Genomic DNA, 24,533 nt, shown 5'->3' on the forward strand with positions numbered 1-24,533 from the left:
AGGTTGCTGCCCCCGTGGTGGCACGTGACAGGTGGGGCTCCTTGCCCTGGCCGACCGCGGCCCACCCGGGAGCAGGGACCCCTGTGGCTGGGGCTCTGAGCCTGGGGGGTCCTGGGGCCGCAGCTCTGAGCGGTCCCTGCCCTCTTGCCCTCCCTGCCCTCAGTGTGTGGCTTCCTGCTGCCCAGTGCCCCCCCGGCCCCGCAGCCGTGGTGCATGGACCAGCGCCTCACCCTGCCCCTGCTCTCCGCACTGGTCATCCTGCCCCTGTCCGTCCCACGCGAGATCGGGTTCCAGAAGTACACCAGGTACGGGGGGGGGGGGGGGGGGGCTGCCGACGTTTCCATTCCAGGGTCCCCACCTGTGCCGGTGTCTGCAGGTGGGGGGTGGGGGCGGGGGATTCATTCTGCCAGGGATTAGGGGGGTGGCCAGCTCTGGTCCTCCCCTTTTGGAGAAGAGAAAAAAGAGGGACAGTTACCCAAGTAGCACGTACGCGGGATAGAAAACAGAGATAAACAAGAACGTGTATTGACGTGGGTGCTATTCTGTGATTTCATTATTACAGATGGTTTATGTGCACAGGCACGGGGAGACCCCAGATATACACTTGGGTTCCACCTTGCGGTCTGAGGTGTTTTGGGTTTATTTTTTTTTAACGTTTATTTGTTTTTTGAGAGAGAGCACAAGCAGGGGAGGGGCAGAGAGAGAGGGAGACACAGAATCCGAAGCAGGCTCCAGGCTCCGAGCTGTCGGCACAGAGCCGGACGTGGGGCTCGAACTCACGAACTGCACGAGATCGTGACCTGAGCTGGAGTCAGAAGCTTAGCCGACTTAAAACTGCCCCTTTATATATACTTTCGGAAAACAAAACAAAAAAAAGCCTGGCGAAAGGACTCACCTGAGTTTGCAACCTGCCTTCCCCTGTTGTGTCGTGAACGCCAACAGACTTTTCACCTTAGAACTAGAATGGAGACAGAGCACGCGGGGATCCAGGTCCCCACTGGGCTCCAGCCCTTGCCTGGCTCTCCTGTCGTGTCAGCAAGGTCAGGGGCGCACCCCGCTTTGGTGTGGCCGAGCCGAGGGCGTCCCGGCGTGGGTGCCACATCGGAATGCTGTCTTGTTGGAGAGATGGGGGCTCCCGAAGCTCTTGGACCTGACGGGTGTCGGCCTGGTCGGGAGCTCGACGCCTCTGACCCCTGGGCCTCAGACAGCCTTCCCGCTGTCCCCACGGCACAGACACGGAAATCGAGGCTCGGAGCAGTGGGGACCTTGCCCGACACCTAGCCGGCGTGGGCCACCCTGGCCCTCAGGTGGTGCTCTGTGTCACCCCGGGCTGCGTGTGGCGGGGCCGGTGTTCCCGTGATGGGGTGGCTGTACCGTGGAGACACCTAACGCCGTGTTCCGTGTGCATTAGCGTCCTAGGCACCCTGGCCGCCTGCTACCTGGCCCTGGTCATCGTGGTGCAGTACTATACCGGGCCCCAAGGCCTTGCTCGTGAGCCCCGCCCCGCACAGAGGTGAGTGTGAGGGGGCGGCCGTTCATGGCTTCCTGCGTGAGGCCAAGAGGTGGGGGTGGGGAGGGGCTGTCCTGCAGAGATGCTGCGTGGTGCCGAGGGCTTGGGGTTTGCTGGGAAGCCACTGCGGGGCTGAAATCACATCTGCTCGTGGCAGGGCCACCTCCACGGGCACGTGACCAGCAGTCACCCAGAAGGGCCCTGCATGTGGCTGAATGGCGTGTTGTTGCAATCCTGAATTTTTTTTTTTTTTTTAACGTTTATCTTTGAGAGAGAGAGAGACACACACACACACAGCTCAAGCAGGGAAGGGGCAGAGAGAGAGAGAGGGAGACACAGCATCCGAAGCAGGCTCCAGGCTCCAGGCTCCGAGCCGTCAGCCCAGAGCCCGCCGCGGGTCCCGAACCCGTGAACCGTGGGATCGTGACTTGAGCCGAAGTCGGGTGCTTAACCGACTGAGCCCCGCCAGGCACCTCGCCATCCTGAAATTCTTCCCTGAACAAGGTGCCAGCGTGTTCATTTTGCGCCAGGCTCCACGAATTTCGTGGCCTCTTCTGGCCGACGGATTGGAAGCAGGACCGCAGAGAAGAGGCTGGGGCGACTCTGAGCTTTGGGCTTGAGCTCTGGAAAGGTGGCAGTGCTGTTTCCTGGGGTGGATGAGACAGGGGCAGGGGGAGGAAGTCATATGGGGACATGTTACGTTGGAGGCGGTTCTGAGACCTCCGATGAAGACATCAGGTGGCCAGTCAGACCTGCGTGTCTGGAGGTCAGAGAGGGGCCCAGACTGGAGGGAGAAAGGTCGTGGGTGTCGGCCCCGAGGGGGCATTTGAGGCCACCAGCCCGGGTGAGAACGGTACGCTGAGCCAGTGGTGCTCAGTCCGGCACCAGGAGGTCAGGGACAGGAGGAGGAGGTGTTGGGAGAAGGGAAGGAAGGAGAAGGTGCAGAATGGGTTAGCTTCTGGCGGGGCGGGGGAGGGGTGAGAGCTCTCACTAGCGCCTCGAGGGAAGACTCCTTCCTGCCCCTTCCAGCTTCTGGTAGCCCCGGCGATCTTTGGCGTCCCTTGGCACATGGTTATATTCCTCTGTCTCTGTTTCCATCATATAGGACCTTCCCTTGTCTGTGTCTGTCTTTTTCTGGTAACAACACCACCCCACTCCAATGTGACCTCAGCTCGTTTTCTCTAATGACCTCTACCAAGACCTGTGTCCAAACAAGGCTTTGTTCTGAGGTTCCCAATGGATATAAACCTGGGGGGATGTTAGTGAACCCAGCGTAGAGGAGGATAGAAAGTGGGCCTCAGCAGTCAGTGAGCAAAATTTCAAGAAGGTTGGGGTGACGGCCGCCAAAATGCTGTTGCTGGGCCACGTAGGACTGAGTCCCAGCTTTGAATTTAGCCACGGAGGCTGCTGGTGATGGGACGGGAGCTTCATGAGGGCGGGAGAAGGGGCTGAGGGTCCCAGTGGATTGGGCCCAGGGAAGAGAGTTCTTCTGAGAAGGGGAAGAGAGGAGTGGGCCGGAGCTGATGGGGGAACCAACACCAGCAGGTGCTGCTTATATCTCACTCCACTATGTCCCCCCAGGTGCCAGAGGCTGGTACCCAGAGCTTGTCAAAGGGAGCTGGGGGTCCTCATCTGGGGGCCCCTGAGCGGGGCCGGACCTCAAGGCTCTGCCCTGTGTATGGCTCCGTCCTCTCAGGCAGTTTGGGTGGCGGTCAAGCCATCCTTGCCCTGTTGGATTTGATGGACGCTGCCAGTGCCCCCGCCCCCGACCTCCATGGGAACGGAAAGTTGGGAATTCCTTCTAGCCCTGTCCTCCGTGGAGAAGGTCAACTTAGCAAACGTGAGCACGGGTGTCTTTAGAAGATGCAGTGTGCCCCACGCATCGTTTTCCTGGTAATTAAAAAGCCTGTCTCACAGCCCGGCTCAGCTACGTTTTCCTGGTATTGTTTAAAACTCCTCCTCAAGTGGCGGTTGTTGTGAGTCGAACTTTTTGTGACAGACCCCTGTTCTTGTCCGTTGGCAGCCCCTCCTCCTGGACCTCCGTGTTCAGCGTCTTCCCTACGATCTGCTTCGGGTTCCAGGTAATGGCAGCGTGCGGGTGGAGGTGCGTGGCTTGGGGGGCTGTGGTGACTCTGCTCCCTTGGGAGAGGGTGGCCCTGTGTCAGGAAAGAAGGTGGAAGACTCGCTACGGGGCGAGGTGGGCGGTCTCCTGGAGGCTGTGCGTGTCGGTTGGCATCTGGGCTCGGTGAGGGGTGAACTGCTCTTGAACCTGGGCACCCGGCCTCTGCCGACACCAGCAGCACATCTGTTGGGTCCGGGGCAGCGTGTGGGGCTCCGGAGCTTGTTCCCTCCTCTGCGAAATTTTCCCGGGGCCATCTCCTTGCCTGGGGACCTGGTGCCACCCGCTTAGACAGACCGCCTTTATGCAGGTGGCTGCTGTCCCTGGTGCCTGGGGGAGGAAAGATCCTGACTCGGGAGGCGTTCGGGGGCCGGGAGGCGTACCGGGCAGAAAAGGGGAGCTTGTGACGGAGTGGCACAGAGTGAGGGCGGGCCAAACTGTGGGAGGCGACGGGCGAAGGGAGCGGGTTCAGCTAGTGAGCCTGGGAAGGGAGGTAGGTGCCCCCCATGGTGTTAGAGGGGTGCAGTGGAGGCAGAACAGCCGCCCCCGCCACCCCCAGACACCCCCAGACGGGTCCCAAAGTAAAACCGAGTTCGCAGGGGCAAGTGGTGTTCGGCCCGACAGCTGTGCCTTCTCGCCTGACTTGTTCCTCCCCTTCTCTGTCCTCCAGCTCCTGTTTGTGCTTTTTTCCATCTTGCGTTTTCTTTGAGGATCGTTTAAAAAAAAAAACAAAAAAAAAAACCCTGGAACGTTTCCATTTATCCTCTTTATAAATCAGTCGAAATATCGCTTCTGGGGCTCAGCAAGCCGCTCGCAGGAACGTCTCCCATTTCTTCTCGCACGCCCCATGTTTTCAAAGAGCTAAAGCGACAGTTTTGTCGTCAGCGGTTTGGACGCGGCCTTCATCCCTCTCTCCCGCGCCCGGGCACCATATGGTGCGGCAGGCTTGCGCCGCGGGCGCCGCTTTCCAGATGCTTCCGAGGGCTGCCCCCCTCACCTTTGCCTCGGCTCCGTCAGCTGGCTCTCCTAGCAACCGGGGCCTGGGCTGCGGTTTCCAGGGACACGGGAGGCAGCGATGAAGAGCTGGGAAAAGACAGACGCGGATCGCAGGGTGGGGGTGGGGCTCAGGCCAGAGGAGACCAGGATCTGGGGGTGGGGGGGTGGGGGCGGAGGGCAGTTGAGGGTGAAGAGGGAGAGAGGCGGAGGAGGGGCAGCCTGCTGGAGGGGTGGCGCGGGAAGGGCAAGTCTCCTGCTGGCCTCAGGAGCTCTGACCTGGCCAGACCGCGCCCCGCCCCCTCGAGCGAGCAGCGGGGCGCCCCGTCCAGCCTGCAGCGCAGCGCGAGGGCCGTGGAGGGGCAGACGTGGGGTGCGGGCTCAGCTCCCAGCCAGCTCGCCACCCCGGGACTTCTCCGCGGCTGCTGTTTTTAAACAGCCGTATTGAGGTCTAAGTCCCGTGGCAAACAGTTCCCTCATTGGCCGCAGGCGACTCAGAACGCTGGCGACGCCCCGAAAGGAGCCCTGTACCTGTGGCCGGCCGGCCCCCACGCCCTGGCACCCACGTGTCTCTCTGCGGATCTGCTTCGGGCGTTTCATTCTAAGGGGGTCCCTTGGGCCCAGCTTCTGTCCCCCAGCGTGCTGCTCTCCACGTTCGCCCCTGTCGTGCCCTGTGCCTCTGGCTGCTCCCCTTCCTGTGGCTGCGGGGTGGTTGTCAGCCAGATCGAGTGCAGCCTGCAGACCGCTCCTCAGCCGGTCGACGTGTGGCCTGTTGGCGCTCCCCGGCCAGTGTGCTCCTCCACCTGCCGTTTCTCCTGCCCTGGGAGCAGAGAGCCAGTGCCATCCCAGCGCTTGTCCTGTCCCCTGTCCCAGCCGGGCAGCCCTGTCCTTGGGAGCCGTGTAAAAGCAGGAGAAACGGCCCAGGGGTCTTGGGACAACCTGGGGGGAGGGCTGAACGATATCCTGCCATAGCCGAGCATCTTGTCCCCACCCCTGCGCTTGGCTGTGCCCTGGAGACCCCCACCGCGTGGCGTCCTTGGCGACCCCACAGAGTCTGTGGGCCTTGGGGGTTGGTGTGTACTCGGGAGCAGGGATGGGGAGACAGGGAGACCCCCTGTCATGGGGTCTGGGCCGTTCTGGGAGCCATGCGGATGTACCTGAGAAATGCCATAGGGGTAGGTACAGGAGGTGGGAACCTGGGTCCCCTGGCTTCCCCTGGCTGAGGCTCCCCTTGAGGATAAAGCCCCCAGGGCCTGGCTGAGCCAGCCTGCAGCCAGCAGGCTCCTGCAAGGTCAAGGCAGCCTGGGGCAGGAGTGTCGGGGGGAAGGGTGTGTGCGCTCAGTCTCCCCCGGACGCGGCCCCTGCAGGAGAGTTGGGTAGTGACTGTGTGTGCCCCCAACCCCTCCTGAGGGCGTGCCCCTCCCCATCATGCTCCACGAGGTGGGGGAGCTATGTTTGCTTGACTACCTGGCATCTCACACTGGCACCAAGTGGGACTATTAAGCATTTGAGTGCTGGGGAGCCGGGGGTGGGGGAGGTTTCCTGCTTGCTGGGTGGGTTAATGGGTGTGTAATTGAGTCCCCCTGGAACGTTCTTTAGCTGTGGGCCGGGCTCTGTGTGTGGCCTGAGCTCAGAGGCATAAGCGAAGCCAATGTGGTCCTCGCCCTCATGTGGCTAACAGGTCCTGAACAAGCAAACCCAGAAGTGCTCGGGAGGGGAGGAGAGGGGAGGGACACAGGGAAGAGCTCAGTCCTGCTGGGGAGAGCTTTCTGAAAGTAAGGGTAGGTGCTGGCCGTACCAAGAGAGAATCCCAGGTCGAGGACCCAGCACAAGCAAATGTCCTGAGGCAGCAAGGAGGAACAGAGGTGAACTGAGCTCAGTGGGTGAGGAAGGCGTGGCTAGCAGCCTGGAGAGTGGGCAGGAGGAGGTGATCTGCGTGTTTGGTTTTGATCGGAAGGGAGTAAAGAGGCTGATGTGTGGAAGGAACCATAGAACAGTCTGGAAGCCGTAGGGGGCATCAAGATAAAGTCTTGCCTCTCAACTCTGGCTGCGTGGCAGTCAGGGTCTCCTGGGCTGCTGGTGAAATGCCACTGCCCAGGTCCTGCCCCAAGTAAATAAAGTCCTTGACGTTGGCCATAGGTGTTTTATATTTCAAATTCTTCATGACATTATTAAGTATACGTGAAACACATAAATCGTGGCTGTGTCTATCCCCGTGCAACCCTCAGCCCAGTCAGGATCTAGAATGTTCCTGGTACCCCCACAAGCTCCCTTGTGACCTGTCCTGCTCCACAGCAGCCCCCTTCTGTCACCGGAAGCGGTGGTTCTCGACTAGGAGCAGTTCTAGGGGGCCATTGGGCAACGTCCAGAGATGTTTTTGGTTGTCACAATGAGGGCGGAGGTGTTCCTGGCGTCCAGTGGGTACCCACCAGGGATTCTGCCCAGCATCCTGCAGCGCACAGGACAGCCCCCCCGCCCCCCCCGATGTCAAGGGCGCTGCAGTCCAGAACCCTTGCCCCAGGGTGGTTAACTTGTAACTGGAACTTCATGTCCCTGGAAACACGTTTTCTCGTCTTGCTCAGCGTTCCGGCCGCGAGGCCGTCCTGTGTGAGGTTGTGTTCGTCCTTCAGGGCTGTGTCATATTTCCCGGGTGACCGTCTGCCGATTTCCCTGCTAGACTTCCTACTGTCGGCGGACCCATGGGTGGCTTCCTGTGCTTTGGGGCCCTGAGACGTTCGAGGTGGCTCCCGGTGCCTCGGGCGCCCCCTGAGCCCCGCCCCTGCCTCGCAGTGTCACGAAGCCGGGGTGTCCATTTACTGCAGCATGACCCATCGGAGCCTCTCCCATTGGGCCCTGGTCTCCGTGCTGTCCCTGCTGGCCTGCTGCCTCGTCTACTCACTGACAGGTAAGGCAGCACCAGCACACCGCGGAGCTGGGCAGGGGGCGTGGGAGACCCTGAATCACGTGTGCCCGAGGAGTGCTCACCGCGTGCCCGGCCGCGCCGTGCCGGGTCCGGGAGGTGTCACAGCCCTCGCCGGTTTACTCCTGACCCCCCTGGGAAGTCCCCATTTTACGGAAGGAGTAGCTGAGGCTCAGACGGCTTCCGTGGCTTGTCCGACAGGGCCCCCCGGCTAGACGTGCAGAGCTGAGACCCTGCTCGTACGCTCCACGCCCTGCCACACAGATGTCCGATGGAACGGTAGTGACCGGCGCGTGGCATGATCTCTGGGTAGCGATTTACAAAACGCCCTTGTGGCTTTGACAGACGTGGGTGCCCACAGACCTGGGTTCCAGGCAGAAGAGTCTCCGAGGGGTGTGGAAGTGGGGCTCAGAGACGGCTGGGACCTGCTCAGGGGTCACACAGCGTGCCCGTGGCACAGCCCAGGTCTCAGGCCCAGGCTGACTTCTGGCTGGCTGCTTTCCTCCCGCCCAGGGCTTTGGAGCCCCTGACCCGGGGAGCCCTTGGGCCGCTGCAGTGTGCCAGCCACTGGGGCCCACCATGGTCACCCAGGAAGCTTGCTGACCCACGACGCTGTTAGTTTTGGGAGGACAGCACGGGGACGCGGCTGCCGTGTTACGCAGTGCCCGCTGTACGCGGCGTTTCCCGTGCTGTGCCCTCCGTCCACGTCTCCCGCCGGCACAGCGCCCTTCTAATCCGCCCCCCTTCCCCGGCCTTCCGCCCTCTCGGCCTCCCAGGGGTTTACGGCTTCCTGACCTTTGGGGCAGAAGTTTCTGCGGACATCTTGATGTCTTACCCGGGCGATGACGTGGTCATCATCGTGGCCCGGGCCCTCTTCGGAGTGTCCATCGTGACCGTCTACCCCATTGCGCTCTTCCTGGGGAGGTGAGGTCCGGCCCGCGGGGCCCTTGTATGTCGGTGCCTGCTCCAGACTGAGCCGTGGGAGGGTCGGCGCGGTCCTTGGGGAACGGCGCCCGGTGGGGGCCGGCGCGGGGCTGGAGCCGCCCGTGGTGTGTGGCCTTCAGGTCGGTGATGCAGGATCTCTGGAGGAGGAGCTGGTGCCTGGCGTGTGGGCCCGGGGCCCTGGCGGAGCCCTCGGGGCCGTGGGTCCGGGTGCCACTGACTGTCCTGTGGGTCGCCGTGACGCTGGCCATGGCCCTGCTCCTGCCCGACCTCAGCGAGATCATCGGCATCATCGGCGGGATCAGCTCCTTCTTTATCTTCATTTTCCCGGGTGAGGCCCTTGCTCGGCTCGGCTCTGCCCGGTCTCCCCGTGGGGGACTCGAGGGTCTGGAGGGTGGGAGCCCCGCAGAGGCTTTACTGACCGGACACGGGCCGTGGACTGTACGTGCCTTGAGTTAAACGTCTCCGTAACCCTCAATGGGCGTACCCGCTGGGAGTGCTGTCATCACCCCATCCTGCAGGTGGTCAGATAGAGGCCCAGCGGCCTCCCGGGGCGGGGCGCAGGGAGTGCCTGGTCAGCCTTGACCTTGTCCAGTCTCCGGTGCCACCGTGCACTGTGGGATTTCTTTTTTTCTTTTTTTTTAACCTTTCTGGTCACGTGAAATTTATGCGGTTCAAAGGTGCCCTGTGAATGTCGTCTTCTTGTTTTGGTCCCCTGGGAGGCAAACACGGTCTCTGAGATGGATGGTTTCGTACAAAACCTTCCCCGTGTGGGTGGCTGGAGCTCCAGTCAAGGAGGCCTGAGGCTTTTTGCAGCCTGGGGAGCCCGGGGGGCCTCCCAGAGGAGGCGGCGCTCAGGGCTTGTTGTCGGAGAGGCTCAGGGGGGCCGAGGTGTTAGGGGGATGGTGAGCTGGGTCCGTGGGGACGGGCTCTCGAGCTCCGGGCCGCTCTGGGTTCAACAGTGGAGAGCTGGAGTGGCCCCGTGTGTCCTTTGCAGGTCTGTGCCTCATCTGTGCCGTTAATGTCCAGCCTGTAGCTGCACGCGTCAGGTAAGTGTCCCCAGACCAGGGTGGCAGCGTGGGTGCTTGAGGGGCTCAGAGGGAGCAGAATGGGAATGTGGCAGGGCCCACGGAGGTCACGTCCTGCCGGTGAGACAAACAACAGGCCACGGGTCTTGGCTTGTCCACGGTGACACGGTGTCCGAGCCAGGAATCGAACCCCTGCCAGCCACACTGGGGCCCACCCACATGCTACCGGTGCTCAGCCCTCCCTTGCCCTCAGAGGGTGATCGTCTCTGCCGCGAGCTGCGGCACAGGCGGGTCCTGTTGTGCGGAACCCTGCGTTGCAGAGGCCGTGTGGCCGGAAGGGTAACACGTTGTGTCTGCAAGGTAGCGGGTCTTGGCTGGACCCTTGCTCAGTGCCCGGCCCTCAGTCCTTTCCTTACGATACCAGGATACCCATCCTACAGACGAGGGGGCAGACGCTTGTCCGCGGGCACGTGACAAGTCAGGGCGGCGCTGGGACTCAACCCGGGCTGACTGGGTCCGGGCCTCACGCCTGCCTCCTCCCTGCTCCACGATGTGGGTTAGAGGCTTTGGGGTTCCCCCTCTTTCCCAGAAGAGGGCCCTCATCTCCAGGGTGGCCTGGGCTATGACTGAGGCCCTGTCCTTTGCCCTCGAGGGGCCCAGCTGACCCCCCCCCCCCCCCCCGAGAAAGAGAGTGCATGCACGGGTTTGCTACACCTCAGCAGGGGTCTGTGTGGCTCTTCCTTCCCTTCCACAGATGTGAGAACTGAGGCCGAGGCAGGTAAAGGGACACCGTCCTACCTTTGCCGGGGCGTTTAGCACAGCAGAAGTGCGTTTTCTCCCAGCCGAGGCTGCACGTCCACAGTCAAGGTGTCAGCAGGGCCAGGCTCCCTTTGAAGCCTCTGAGAGCCGCTTCTGTTCTTGCCATTTCCTGCTTCTGGTGGCTCCAGGTGTCCCTGGCTGGTGGCTGCCTCACCCCCATCTCTGCCCCTCTGGGGCTCTCTGCCTCAAGTCCCCATGTGCCTCCTTTCTATAAGGACACCTGTCACTGCCCTGAGGGCCCACCCCAAACGCAGCATGATCTCCTCTCTGGATTTTTAACTTTGTTACATCTGCAAAGACCCTGTTCCTAAATAAGGTTACGGTCACAGGTTTGGGGTAGACACGAATCCTGGGGACTGCCATTCAGCCCAGGACAGATGCTCCTGTGTTCCAGCAGCCGGGGGCTTGGGTCCCCCCCCGGAGGCCAGTGTCTCTCTCTCTCCTTCCCTCCCGCCTCATCGAGCCCCGGCCCGGTTTTCCCACAGCCATGGGCAAGGCTTCCTTCCCTTCTGGGGGAAGAGCTTTTCTGGATGTCTCTGAACCTGACTCGGGCTTGGGGCGGCCGCGATGGTCTGGGGCCTCCTACATGCGGCTGTTTCCCGGCAGTGGTCTTTGAAGGCCCTGCTGCTTCTGTTTTGTGCCTTGATCCAGGCTCACAACAGTTTCTCCTGTTGGGCTTTGAAGGTATTTTTAACTCTAGAGCTGCCGTAGGGCCTCTGATCCCTCAGAACCGCTCTAGGAGCCTGCAGGCCCGAGAACATTCCCCACGCTCTCCCCACCTCCGTATTGGGGGTGTTCACGATTCTGTCTCGCTGGAGACCATCTTTCCGTAACATCGGGTCCTGTGGCCCTTGTTAATGGGGCCAGAAATGTGTCCGGCCGCCCTGCCGTCTGTAGGAATTTCATTTCCTTGTCTGCACGGTCTCTGTTGGTGCGTCGGGAAGCTCGCAGATGTGGCCTCAGTGGCTGTCAGGGCGACCGCCTCTGCCCCCGTGGCCAGCCGCTGTCCCCATCGTGGGTGACTTCGGGCTTTCCGCTCTTTCGTCGTTTTCAGGGGGGCTCCAAGCCCCTCCTCCCGTTGCCCCCACAGGGAAGGGACTGGAAAAGGGTCTCCCTCCCCCAGGGGAGGAACGGGATTAACAGAGGCAGTGAGTGATTTTAATCGCAGGGGGCCCTTCTCTCCCCTTGTCTTGGAAACCCATCCCGACAGGTGGGGGGGAATACCATGGGTTTTTCTTCCAGCTTGGTGGCTCTCCTGGCTTCGTGTGCTCAGCCTTCGGCGTGCACTTGGCTTGTCTGTGCAGAGCTCCGGAGGAGAGCGTGCTCGATGTGTATCTCTTGGCCTGGCAGGTGCTGTTTGGAGGCGTGGGGAGTGGTCTCCGTGCTCGTGGGCACCTTCATCTTCGGGCAGAGCACGGTGGCAGCCGCCTTGGAACTCCTCTGAGCGGGAGGGGGTCGGCCCGGCCCCATGGCTGCCCTGGTGCAGCTGCCTGCGTCCGGCTGTGCGACCCGTGTCCTTGCCTCATAAAGATGCTGGAGAAATGGATACCTTCTGCCTCCTGAGGCTGCTCATTTGGGCTTCTGCTGGTTCAGAGGGTTTCGGGCGCAGTGCCGAGGAGGGCGGATTCGGGTCCTCGGGCCGCCCTAACAAGGACCACAGCCTGGGGGCTTCGAAGGGCAGAAGGGTCCCCTCACCGTCTGGGGGCGGGAGCCCGAGATGCAGGTGTGGGCAGGGCCGCGCTGCCTATTGGGGGGGATCCCCTGCTCCTTCCGGCCTGCGGTGTGGCTGGCCATCCGTGGCGGCTCTTGGCCTTCCCTTCCCGCGTGGTCATCTGCCCTGTGTGTCCTTCCAAGTCTCTTTTTTTTAAAGTTAGAGACCGTGAGATCCAGTGGGGGAGGGGTAGAGGGGAGGCGGCTAGAGGATCCCTGCGCTAACAGGGGAGAGCTGGACGCGGGGCTCGAACTCGCGCGCGAGATCGTGACCTGAGCCGAAGTCGGACCCTTAACCGACAGAGCCACCCAGGAGCCCCGAGATTTCCCTCCTCGTATGAGACCCCAGTCATTGGATTAGAGCCACCTTCGTCCAGGATGACCTCATCTGAATTTACTTCCTTAGGGTCTGCAAAGATCCTGTTTCCAAACAAGGTCACAGTCACAGGCTCTAGGAGTGGGGACTTCAACCTAATATTTCTAAGAGACACACTTCATAACAGAAGTAGGGGCTGAGGCCCAGGGAGCCCTGCTTTGGCCCACACTCCGATGGGAGGGTCCCAGGGATTGTCCCTTTCCCTCTGGCTGGACCCGAAGAGCCTGGAAACCCAGTGAGCTGTGTGTGGTTCCCTCCTGCCCCCCCCCCCCCAATTCCGGGTGTCACGCCTGCGGCTGAGGGCGAGGGGCCCAGAGGTCTGCCCCAGGGTCAGGGTCGGGGGAACGGGGGTGGGGGGAGAGGCAGCTTGCGGCCCAGCTGCTCCTGGGTCGCTGTGCTTGCCATCACTGACCCTCTATGGGACCTGGGGTGTCCTGGAGGTCGCTGCGTTCGGGCCACTCTCCCTCTGCCTTGGGACGTCTCCCGGAAGCTGGAGGTTGGCTGTGGCCAGATCCAGGAGGGGCTGACGTTTGAGGACCTCTCCCTCAGGGTAGGCAGTGGGCCGGGCTCTGCTGTGTCATGTGACGTGTCCCTGGCCAGTGGTGCCAGGACCCTTTTTGTGTTTTTTTCCAGCCTGTCCACCTGCATGATTTGCTTTCAGCTCTAACTCACCTGCCGTCAAGTTCACCCTTGCAAAGTATACGATTCAGTGGGTGTTAGCCGAGGCACAACGTTGTCCAGCCGTCACCAGCTGGACGTTTTTGTCACCCCAGGGAAACCCGCACTCATTAGCAGTCACTCCCCAGCCCCGGGAACCGCGAATCTGCTGTCTCTGCAGATCTGTTCCTTCTGGACGTTCTGTACCAATGGACTCGTTCGATACGCGGCCTCCGTGTCTAGCTCCTTTGAGGTCGCGTAATGTTTTCAAAGTCATCCATTTTACAGGGGGAGGCAGCTGAGACTTGGAAAAGTCCAGGCTGCTTGTCCTGTGAGCTACAGAGCTGGGGTCGGGACCAACCAGGGGGTGGGGCGGGGGGGGTCACGTTCCACCGTCCACTTTCTTTCTAGTGCCCACTCCCGAGTGGCCAAGGGGGTGTGACCCCATCCACCCAGCCCCAGGACGAGGATGCACCTGCTGCCTCCTCCGCCCTGGTTGCATGTGTAGACTCTGACCCAGTAATTGGGGCACCAGCGTCTCCTACACGGGCCTTCCGACAAGCTACACACCCTGCCACACACCGTGGGTCCGGTGGCCACGGAACCAGGACAAGGTGCTGCGGCAGAAGTGCCCCACAGCCAGCGGTGAGAATGGAGTCATCGATCAGTGGTCCCCTAGATGCTTCCCCAAAGTGCCGTGGCGGGGCCATTCACGGAGTCTTTGAGAAGAACGAAGTGTGGTCGGGTGAGGGTAGGACCATAAAAGGGGGGCATCGCGTGAACTGGCTTTGGACTCAGACCACTGGCTTTGAGCGCTGGCTCTGCCATTTGCGATGTCAAAATTGGGGGAGTTTATGAACCGCATGTGGGCATCTGGCATGATGCCAAGTGGGCTCTGTGAAAAGAGAAGGCGATAACGTATCTACGGCAGCCATGTGGGGAGACCTGGGCAACGGTAGTTTTATTTCCAGAAAACCTAGGTTGAGACTAGGCGAACAGTGAGCTTCCTAGCAGCCAAGGGAAAAGAAATAGGATCCTCGGGCTCATCCAAAAGCAGGAAAGGGTAACAGGGAGGAAGTGGACAGTGCCGAGAGAGAAGAGACTGGGGCTCTTCAAGAGGTGATGCAAAACACCACTGGGGACGATAATTTTCATCTCAACCTGTGTCTGGTACAGATGTGATCCTCATAGGACTGTCACCTCAACCATCATCATGCAAGGACACGATGCCGTCAGAGAAATGCCCGCTGGGCCATCACCCTCTGATGTCCCCCCCGATGGAGGTACAAGCTGGCCTGGGGCTGTCCTCTGACACTAAGGGACTCCCTCAGGTTTCTGACCGCAGCGGGAAGGAAGGGCTGAAGGGGTGTCCCGGACTCCGTGGTGTCACGGAGGGCTTTGGGCATGTGCTCCGGGTCTGCAGCTTGCCATCTACCAGCTGTGCGACCTTGGCCGGCCCTTGTGCTCAGGTTGCTAACCCAGGAAAACCGCCTTGGTGCCTTGTTCAGCCTCGGCGTCCTCCCTCCGGTGGGTCAGCACCCACTCCTTCCTTCCGCCTCCTGGGCCTCTCAGTTTCCATCCTCTGGCTCTCCTCCAAAACAAAGCCAAGGACAGCCCCTCCTCCTGCCCCGGGATGGCCGTGAGGGTGAGTGGCAATGGACTTGAAGAGCTGGCGGCACTGAGCCTGGCCTGTCACCGGTCCCGGGCCGCGGTGACACCTACGCGTGAGCGTGGAGACCCTCTTGTCCAATACTAGCTGCGGCCGAGACCGAGTGCTGTTTCGGGGGTACAGTGATTGGCTCTCTGCCCTGAGGGGCGTGGGGGGAGCACCTTGCCGCTGGGTCAGGTGCCCCCAGGTAGTCGGGCAGGGACACCAGCCCCGGGTGCTGCCGGTCCCCTGAGGACCTGCCCCCCCTTCCCCACAGGACCGCCCCCGCACACCTCCGGCGGGAGGTTCGGGATTTGAACTGGGCACAGCAAGAATGTCGTCGGCCATCAAACGCAGGTGGTGAAGGTCTCCATTTGGGCAGGTGAGTTGATTGGGGGTTTTTTTGGGGGGGGGGCGGTTAATTGAGGTGAAATTTATATAACACAAAATTAACCATCTTCACGGGTGCGATTCAGGGTCGATCGGTGTTGTGTAACCACCGTTCGTTCCAAATGACTCTCGTCTCCCCAAAACGAAAGCCCACCCCCCTCAGCAGTCGCTCCCTCCTCCCTCTCCCCCAGCCCCTGAGAGCCGCTCATCTGCTTTCCATCTCTATTGACTTAACCGTCGCAGGCATCTTGTCATGGGAGTGGGATCTCGCGCTGTGTCACTTTGTGACTTGCTTCCTTCACGCGGCGTCCCGTTTGCAAGGGCCAGTCGTGTTTGGCATGGGTCGGTTTTCCGTCTTTTTTTGTGCCTGGATAATACTCCGTTGTGCGGCCGGACCTCGTTTTGTTTGATCCGTTATCAAAGGGTGTCGTTTCTGCCTTCTGGGCCGCTGTGAATAAGCCACTGTGAACATTCGGGCACAAGTATTTGCTTAAGTGCATCTCTGCTGTGTTTTGGGGCACACGCGAGGAACCTGAGGTCTTCCGGTGCCGACCCGGAGCCGTTCCTCCCCAGCTGTCTGGGCCGTGTGGCACCGGAGTTCGGGCACGGGATGGGGGCTGGCAGCGCTGGGTCTGGATCCAGGTGGCGGCATTTGCTTGCTGTGTGACCTCTGGTGAGTTACTTGGCCTCTCTGTGTCCCCCCCCCCCCCCCCCCCGGGAACCTGCGGCTCCCTGGGTGGCACAGGCAGCCTGCGTGCCTGGAGGTGACGTGTAAGTCGTGGGAGCTCTGATGCCTTTTAGGGTGGAAATCTGTTCTCCTCGGAGCCTGCTCCCACCCCCTCAGCATCCAGGGAGGCTCCGAGAGCTCGTGGGCTGCCGTCAGCAGAGATGAGCCAAGAGCTAGGGCCAGCGGGCGTCATGGGTAGCACAGTGTAACCCGCCCAGCTCCCGGGGATCCTCGGCTGCACCCCAGAGAGCCTCAGCCCTCTGACAATATTTTTTTAAATGTTTTCGACAGGGTGAGCACGAGTGGGGGAGGGGCAAAGAGAGGGAGCCACGGAATTGGAAGCAGGCTCCAGGCTCCAAACGGACGGCACGGAGCCCCATGCGGGGCTCGATCCCCCAAACTGTGAGATCATGACCTGAGCCGAAGTCGGACGCTTAACCGCCTGAGCCCCCCCAGGCGCCCCTCTGAGAATATTTTTAAAACAGCTGAGCTCCTCAGAGCAGCCCCTGCTTCGGGGGGCGCTTCCCGAAGCTGCCGGCGGGACCCAGTGACGCACCATTCTTGGGGGCTGGGCAGTCTTCAAAGAAGGGTTTTCCCCCCCACTTTCCAGATGAGAAACGAGGGGCTCTGAGAGGCTGGCTGCGAGCACCTTTAGCTCGGACCTGCGCCGCTAGGATTCAAGTCTGCTGCTTCTGCTTCCTACGAGCCCGTGCCGTGTTGGTTCCGTACAAAGGGCCAGCGTCGAGCCCGGCCAGGAGGCGGCAGGCGGGAGCCCGAGCTGGCGGGATGGCCTGGGCAGAGGACCTTCCCAGCAGTGACCGCTTTGATCCCTCCCCCTGTCACAGGCTGCCTGTTCCAGGCACATCCTTGGCCCCGGGGTTCCCACCTGCCCTGGTTTCTGGCCTCCCTCTGTCTCTGCCCTCCCTCCTGTCTTGGGAGGGGGATCCGTGGTTCTCGCTTTCCTCGTCCTTTGTGCCTTTTGTGTAGGACACCTTTGCTGCTAACCAAGACAGGACAGAAGAGGGGAAGTTAGAAATAGAACAGGACTTGAGGGGTAAGTCTAGGGTCTCGGTCTCCTGTGTGGTTGAATAGCTCGTTGACGGGTATGCCAAGACTGTGCGCGGAGCCATCTGGCCTTTGCCCTTGGCTCCTGGGACGTGACCTCTAGGACCTTGGAACGTCCCAACCCCAAATGTCTTTGTTGAGCGGGGGCCTCAGCCCAGAGGTATCGGCTTGACCTCTGGAGGGGCCGGAGGACTGGCCTCCAGTGGAAACTGATCCCTGAGGTTCGGGTCGGCTCCTTGCCTGGTAATACTCTATGCACGTCGTCGCACGTCGGTGCTGGGACAGGAGGGGACAGCTGTAAGCTCTGTGCCTGGCCGCTCGTGGACCCCGGCACGTCTTTCCTTGGATGATTTTAGTCTGTACCCTTTTGTTGCTGGGTTCTGGGAGTCCTCATGCATTACTGAGCCAGAGGGTGATCCTTGGGGCCTCCGGGAACTTTGTTAACAGGCACCGACTTGTCAAAACGCGTACCGTCTTACAGATAAGGAGACAGGGTGTGATGTGGTCAAGATTGCATGGCTAAAAAGGGGCCCCAGACCCCGTGACAGCTTCACTCCTCTAGCTGCCGTCACTAGAGCACGCGGAAGGAAAACACAGCACGCGGCCGTTCCCGACCAGAGTTTATTGGGCCTCACGGCCGAGCACGGCACGGGCTACGTGGGCTCTACTGTCCTGTGCGGCCCGGGCACAGGCCTAGGTTGGGCACTACAAGGTCTCGGCTCCTACCAGGACGCTAAGGCAGTGGCCAGCGGAGGGGAGGGTCATGCGCGGCCACTGGGGTGGGGGTTCCAGGAGGCCTCCCTCTCTCTGCTGCCCTCTGGCTCCAGCAGGGGTCCGGCAGCTCCGCGGCTGCTCTGCCGATGGGGGTGGGGGAGTGGGGGGGGGGGGAACGGCAGGGGGTTCTCCTTCACACAGTAGGGAACTACATTCTTGTCTGGAAGTACAGTGAAAAGACGGTATGTGTACCAAAGTTTCTAGAAAACGGGGGGCAGGGTGGCAGGTTCATCCGAAGGCCTCCGGGAGGTGGTCAGTCACGGCCCAAGGTGCACCAGGCAGCTGGGAAGGGCGGGGGGAAGACGTGAGGCAGAGCAGGTGGCCTCCTTCCCCAAGGGGACCACGGCCAGGGTGGGAAGCACATGTCCAGCTTATGGGGAGGTGCTCGCTGGGGGCCCTAGGAGCCAATTCCAAGGGGGGGAAGTAATGTCTGGGGGGAGGGAGTTAGGGGTATGGGGGGGCACCTAGAGCCACCCTGACACTCTGCCCTCTCCCTGCAGCCGACTCTCCCACTCATGGAGCTCGTAGCCCTGCCCTTCGTGTTCAAGGGCTGGCCTAACCCTCCGGCCCTGGGTCTCCCTCCTCTCTAGGACCCCCTGCACACCCAGCTTCCCTGTACCTGGCACCAAGATCCGGGAGAAGGCCTCGGGCTGACTCAGCGTGTCCACCTTGACGTGCCGGAAGGCCTTGCACACGGGGCTCTGCAGGTGCCTGTGAGTCGGGGGATGGGGGGTTTGAGCCTCCAGCCTGGGACCTCGCGAGGGGGCCCTGCCAGAGACGGGGGGCTTCCCCTGCCCAGGCAGCCCGGCTCGGCGCTTTCAGCCCTGGGGGGAGGGGAGGCTGACGGCTCTGGCCTCGGAACAGCCAGTGGTCGTTTGGGGGGGAGAACAGCCAGGTCCTTTCTGGAGTCTTAGCCACGGGGGCAGCAGGTAGCAAACGCGAGCAGCCTTGGCCACCAGGGTGGGCCAGGACCCCGGGTTCAGAGCCCAGGTGGAGATAGAGGCGTTCAGGGCCCCTGTGGGCCCTGTGAGGCCAGCACTCTGCAGCTGGGGGCCCGAGGAGCCAGGGACCCTTGGTGCCCTGCCCTCCCTCCCCCCCCAAGGAGGCTGGGGCAGACCACTCACCTCCTCCACTCCTCCTCCGTCTCCCAGAACTCATAGACCACGAAGGTGAGGCCATCAGCCAGCCTCACTGCCGCGATGCTGGGGAGAGAGAGGCTCCAGCTGGAGGGCTGCCCCCCAAGAGCCTGGCAGAGGTGGGAGGGGCCCCCAGCACTGGCCCTCCGGTGTGTTCAGTGAGGATCCCCGCCACCTGATGCCAGGCCTGGTCCCGGAAGGGGGCCAGGAAATACTCACTGAACGAATCACAACGCAACGACAGTTGAAAAGGCCTTACTGCCATTTAAAAACCCCACCTTTCAAAATAAAAACATCTTCCTCCTCCTGCCTTCTCTGTAATTGTTTCGTTTAATCCTTAAAACTCTGTGACTTGAAATTGACCCAGCAACGGGGCGGAGAAGGCCAGGCCCTGGCCCCGTGGTCCGGGAGGCCAGGCACCCGTCCCTTCCTGTGTGACCATGACCTGTGTGCCGCCAGGCCCCTCCCAGGCCTGGGAGAGGAGGGAAGGGACTCCCCCAGTGAGAAGGCGGCTGGCCTGGGGGGTTGGGTTCCTTCCTCTCTCACCCTGCCCTGGCCTGCCCCCCACTCAGAACACAGCCCGAGCCTCCAGGAGGAGAGCTCTCTCGCGCGGGTGCCGATCGCCGTGTAATGCCAGGTAATTCCATGTTTCACCAGACAGGAGCCGGGAAGCAGGACTGCTTACGGCATCATTAGTTCACTAGCTCCAGCCTCCGACCACACCTGGAGCCGGGGCTCCCCCTCCGCCCCCCCACCAGATGCACGTCACCTGCCAGTCAGAACCCAGGGCCCTTTGCACCGCTTGACAAAGGTCACGGGGGCAATGGGGACTATCTGCATTTGGTTACTGGGGGATGAAAGCGACACCGGGGACCGCATTTGCCTGGCCGACAGTACCCGGCATGCGTTGGGGCGCACCCGTGGGCGGGCAGGCACGAGGTGCAGGGACGACAGTCATCCCACAGGCGAGAAGCCCCTCGGCGTCCTGCTCCCCCCTCCTCCCATGTTCCCCCCCACCATGAGCTCACGATCACCCACCTGCACGACCGCACCTCGCCTGCCGTCCTCGTGTGGCCTGGAAGGACCTGTACGACGCCCCCACCAACACTGCTGGCCGCCTCCTGACCTTCCCGTGTGGCCCTCAACACCACCCTGTCGGTTCTGCCTTACGGCCTCTCCCCACGCATCCCCCATCCCAGCCACTAGCTGGTCCCGTCAGCCCAGCTCCAGAGCCCAGGTCACTCAAAGACCCGCCCGGACCGCGGGGCCTCTCCTGGCCACACCCGTCCCCACTCACCCCTCCTTCACACAAAGGAGACCTGACCGGCTCTGCCTTTGGCTCGAGCATCTCTGACACGGTCCCTACCAGCCCCCAGTCCTTTCCTGCCGTCACAACCGGGCCGCTCGAGGCGCTTGCTATGTCCCCAGGTCTCGGCTCCAGCTGATGCCCCCCGCAGAAGACCACCCCCCCCCCCCGGTTCTGCGGCCGCTCCTCGCCCGGCCTCATGCACGTACGGCCCCCACCTGGATCAAGCAGGTCACTCACTGGAAGCAGGTCCTGGCCCCCGCGGTCCCCCGCAGGTACTGGCGCAGGGAGTCCACGAACTCACTCAGCTGCTCGGGGCACACGGCCATCTCCTGCCGGACCAGCTGCAGGTGCTATGGGGATACAGGGGAGTGAGCGCCCGGCCACCCCCGCTCTCCCTGCCCGAGACCCGGCCTCCCCAGACCTTCTTCGGAGAAGACAGGGCAATTCGGCCAAAACAGAACCCAAAACCCCTCCTCACTCATGCGAGGGCTCATTCTTACGCCAAAAGTGGCGAAAAAGAACGAGGACCGAATGGCTAAAAGCAGACAGCCACGCCCAAGCAGGACACCACACGAGGGTGTGCACAGAGGGGCTCTGCGGCCGCCGGGAGCTGCCCGCACGGCACTCTGGTCCGAGACACCACAAAATCAGGACCCAGCAAGATTCGCTTCTGGTCGGGTGAGTGTGTGGGGTCACTGTCCTGATCACTTCGCCCCGGGGCCAAACTGTTGTTGATCAGAGAACACCCCTCGCTGGAGAGGCAGCCAGGGCCTAGGGCCGCATCTCCCCTCGTGGTGGTCCCAGGGGGTGACACCAGGGGTGTCAAGGACCTGGAACTCAGTCCTGGCTCCGGCAGGGATGGGGCCACAGGAGAGGGGCAGGAAGGGAGCAGGCCTCACCATGTTGGTGCCTTCTTCATCTGAGAGGCGCTGCTGAAGGTCAAACCAAAGGGTCTGAAACAACAAAGCACAAAGACGTGTCGGAGACCGAGGCCCCCTCCCCCAGGGAGGCCTCCAGCACTACCACAATGAAACCGGAGAGTCCAGAGCCAGCAGAGAGCTCCAGCCTCTCCACCCCAAGGTTCCAGGGGCTCTGGAGTTCCCCGGGGCCAGGCCTCACTGGGCCGCCTACCCTCCAGACACAGGGCTGGCTCTGAAGGAGGCTGGGAGGCCCGGCTGGGAGACGCACCAGAGGAAGTGGCACAGATCCCTTCCGGCCTTGGCATCTGAGAAGCGCAGAAGCCAACCAGACCTGGGCAGAGGGCATTCGGCCAGGGGCGGGGTAGTCTTGGTACAGGACAGTTCTGAACCCAGGATGCCGCTGCCAGCAGCCCTGAGATCCCCCGTCGGCCGGCCAATCACCCCACGTCAAGACCACCGGTGCCCTGTGAACCTCATAATGGTCTGAATGGGGCGGCTGTGCTAACACTGCCCTCCGGCAGGCGTCGAACTACATGCTTCACGAATACATCTTGTCTAACTTTCCCGACTCCCGGAGGTGGGCGCGGCCCCACCGTCAGCCCCAGGAAAGCAGGAACCCCGGGCGCGCTGTCACCGACACACGCCGGAGTCCAGAACACAGCACCCGATGGGTACTCGGCAGTTTCGCAGCGCACGGCCCCGGGCTCCAAAGCTTTGGAGCCGGGGTTTGAAGCCAGGGCTCTCTCCCCTCCGGACCCACAAAACCGTGATTCTTCTGCAACTCGGGCCAGCGCCCGGCACCCCATCGGCCCCACCCAGGCAGAGCCAGGCCCAGGTTGGCACGAAGAGGGAGGAGCCCCCTACCGGCCCCGGATTGGCCCCCGCGGGCGGCCCGGACCAATCAGAGGCCAGCAAGCGGGGCCCCGCCCCGTCTCCAGGACACCCAGGTGCTCCGCGGTCTCCAGCCAGCTGGTTGTTAAGACGACCGGAGGCTAAAAATAAGCTTCAAAGAACCTCCCTCTGGAGGCGCTGGGAGTTGTTATGACAACCCGGCCTCGGGGTCCCGCGGAGCCTTTCCCACCGCTCCCACTCAGCTGCTGGCTTCACGGGAGGGGGGATCCCACCTCGGCCTCAGCCCACCTCCCCCCCCACCCCCCCACCCCCGTCTCCAAGTCTGGCCTCAGCCCCCCTCTGCGTGGGGGGAGCCCCCCACCCCGCCCCCATGAAGCCCTGAGAAACCCCAAGCCCATCAAACTGCTTTTTTGCCCTTGCGCAAAAGATGTCAAAAAAATGCAGAAAAGCGGGAGAAATGTAAACTCGCTCAACCGTACGGTTCGGAGATGCCCGCCGGCTTGGTTGATGTAGGGGTGCTGGTCCGGTGCGTGTGCACAGGTTTGGCGTCAGAATATGGGTGACAACGCCTAACAACTGTTAACATTGTAATGCTCACGGCGGAGCAGGCTCCTGGCTAAGCCATTAAGGCATCATTTTCTTGGGGCGCCTGGGTGGCTCAGTCGGTTAAACGTGACTTCGGGTCAGGTCGTGATCCCCCGGTTCAGGGGTTCGAGCCCCAGGTTGCGCTCGGTGCTGACAGTGCAGAGCCTGGAGGCTGCTTCAGGTGCTATGTCTCCCTCTCTGCCCCTCCCCCACTCTTCTCTCTCTCAAAAATAAAATATTAAAAAAAAAAAAAGACATTTTCTTTAATCCTTACAACAACCCCATGACGAGCGCTAGTCTGAACATTTTCTCTGCGGTTAGAGCAGGAATCTGAGGCTCAGAGAGGGCAAGTCACTGGCCCAAGGTCACAAAGCTGCTAAGTGGTATAACCAGGATTTAAATATGCGCAATCTGATACCTGAGCCCTTTGGTAAACCTTAAGGCAACCTGTTCTCTTTCTTCCCACACATGGTCATTGTTTGGGCTGAACTGTATCCTCTCCCAAATCCTAAGTTCCAGGCCCATCTCCCCCCCCCCCCCCCCCCCAGCACCTAGGAATGTGACTCTGCCTGGAAATAAGGCCTTTGAAGAGCTAATTAAGATGAGGTCACATGGGTGGGCCCTAATCCAACGTGACCTTGATGGTGTCCTTGGAGATGAGGACAGAGCCGGCACTGAGGGAGGATGCGTGAGGACGCAGGGAGGAAGTGACTGTCCTCATGCCCAGGAGAAGGCAGCCCTACCCCCAGCCTGAGCTCGGACTTCTAGGCTCTAACGTGACGGAAGAAACGGCCCCGGTTTGAGCACCACCTGTGCTACGTGGTCACGGCGGCCCCGGGAGACAAATGCGGTCATACCATGGGGACCCGCCGAGTCGTAAAACACCCTCTGAAGACAGGACTCGTGTTTGAGAGATCTATGAGAGCCTCCTCATTCCAGAGGACTCTAAGCCCTCCTGGGACGCCGCCGGGACGCCCCGGCCCTCACCCACCACCCTGCTGCCTCCTGGCATCCCCAGGCCGGCCTGAGAGCAGAGGCGCAGGGAACCCTGTCCCCTCCCCGCACACGCCCCTGCTGACTCTGTGTTCCTTGAGACGCCCCTCCTGGCTGCCCCTTGCCCGGGGCACCTCTCCTGGACAGGTACGAGGGACATCTTCCCCCTAGTCCTGGTGGCCAGGCTCCCAGGCTCCTGCCCGGACTCCGGGCGACCCTGCACCTGCTGGGGGCAGCGGAGGGGGGCGTGGCTCCGCAGGCTTACCTTGTTCTCCAGCCGCCCTATCAGCTCTGCCAAGCGGCTGATCTGGGCTTCGAGCCCCTCCTCCTTGGGGTCCGCGGTGACTAGGAGAAAGGATCAGAGATGCTCATGGGGGGAGGGGAGGGCAGCCCCCTCCCCCACGCTGTCCCAGTCCCGCTTGGAGGCCCAGGCTGCATCCGGGCTGCGGTCAGAATTCCCCGAGGACCGCCAGCCCCCCCCCCCCCCCGTGCTCCCCACCCCAGGCCGCCACACTCTCTCACCAGGCTGAAGACTCTTCCCTTGTTCCGTGGCCCCCAGCTTGTGGTTGGGGGCTTGGGGGAGAGCAGGGCCGGCACACCAGGTCTCCGCTGCGCCGTGGCTGGGTTTGCTGTGGTTCTGTCTGCAGTGTGAGTGGAGGAAACACACGCTGTGAGGGAGGCCACAGGGCCCCGTCCGCTCTCAGCAGCTTAGGCAAACGTTAGGCAGCGGCCGTGAGCCCAAACACAGTGCACTTGACCCGGTCTGGCCCTGTTCCTGCGAGGCGGGTGTAATGGCCTCTGTGTCGCGGCAGAGTCGTTGAAGCCCGAAGGCAGGCGACTTCACCAAGACCACCCAGCAGCTGGCAGGGCAGTAAGGATCGAACTTCACTGCATTCTAGGACCACATGGCCCAGCCCCGTCCCCGGGAGCGTCAGTTCCGGGGCCGGGGTGAATTTGAGCCAGGCCCCCACCTCACTGCCTAACTCGCAGCACCCCCTCCCCCTCCCTGTGCAGTGGGGAGCCCGGGTCTGTGCCCGCGAAACAGCCTGCCTCTCTGCAA

The 24,533-nt window shown here is 61.9% G+C and overlaps 2 protein-coding genes across 9 annotated transcripts in view; one reads left to right on the forward strand and one right to left on the reverse strand.

Moving 5' to 3' along the window:
- Positions 1-19,121, forward strand: part of SLC38A8 (solute carrier family 38 member 8) — a 32,754-nt gene extending 13,633 nt beyond the window's left edge. For all 7 annotated transcript variants that reach the window (XM_053210899.1, XM_053210898.1, XM_053210895.1 and 4 more), the window contains 13 exons: positions 164-305; positions 1,412-1,513; positions 3,534-3,591; positions 7,413-7,527; positions 8,319-8,466; positions 8,607-8,815; positions 9,482-9,533; positions 11,682-12,967; positions 13,051-13,719; positions 14,251-14,357; positions 15,000-15,104; positions 18,269-18,391; positions 18,830-19,121. In XM_053210899.1, coding sequence (XP_053066874.1) covers positions 164-305; positions 1,412-1,513; positions 3,534-3,591; positions 7,413-7,527; positions 8,319-8,466; positions 8,607-8,815; positions 9,482-9,533; positions 11,682-11,775 — 920 coding nt within the window. In that variant the 3' untranslated portion in view covers positions 11,776-12,967; positions 13,051-13,719; positions 14,251-14,357; ... (1 more) ...; positions 18,269-18,391; positions 18,830-19,121. The remainder of the gene's footprint in view (positions 1-163; positions 306-1,411; positions 1,514-3,533; positions 3,592-7,412; positions 7,528-8,318; positions 8,467-8,606; positions 8,816-9,481; positions 9,534-11,681; positions 12,968-13,050; positions 13,720-14,250; positions 14,358-14,999; positions 15,105-18,268; positions 18,392-18,829) is intronic.
- The window catches only part of NECAB2 (N-terminal EF-hand calcium binding protein 2), a 29,603-nt gene continuing 22,581 nt past the window's right edge, over positions 17,512-24,533 (reverse strand). Inside the window, exons 7-13 of one of the 2 annotated variants that reach the window (XM_053210903.1) lie at positions 23,996-24,114; positions 23,739-23,818; positions 21,023-21,076; positions 20,361-20,473; positions 18,803-18,880; positions 18,298-18,389; positions 17,512-17,960 (exon numbers count right to left, since the gene is read on the reverse strand). In XM_053210903.1, the coding sequence (XP_053066878.1) occupies positions 17,932-17,960; positions 18,298-18,389; positions 18,803-18,880; positions 20,361-20,473; positions 21,023-21,076; positions 23,739-23,818; positions 23,996-24,114 (565 nt within the window). In that variant the 3' untranslated portion in view covers positions 17,512-17,931. Of the gene's footprint in view, positions 17,961-18,127; positions 18,390-18,802; positions 18,881-20,360; positions 20,474-21,022; positions 21,077-23,738; positions 23,819-23,995; positions 24,115-24,533 lie in introns of those variants that run through there. The other variant, XM_053210902.1, reaches the window with a different exon arrangement.

Source organism: Acinonyx jubatus, chromosome E2 (assembly GCF_027475565.1).
Source record: "Acinonyx jubatus isolate Ajub_Pintada_27869175 chromosome E2, VMU_Ajub_asm_v1.0, whole genome shotgun sequence".
Classification (NCBI taxonomy): Eukaryota; Metazoa; Chordata; class Mammalia; order Carnivora; family Felidae; genus Acinonyx; species Acinonyx jubatus.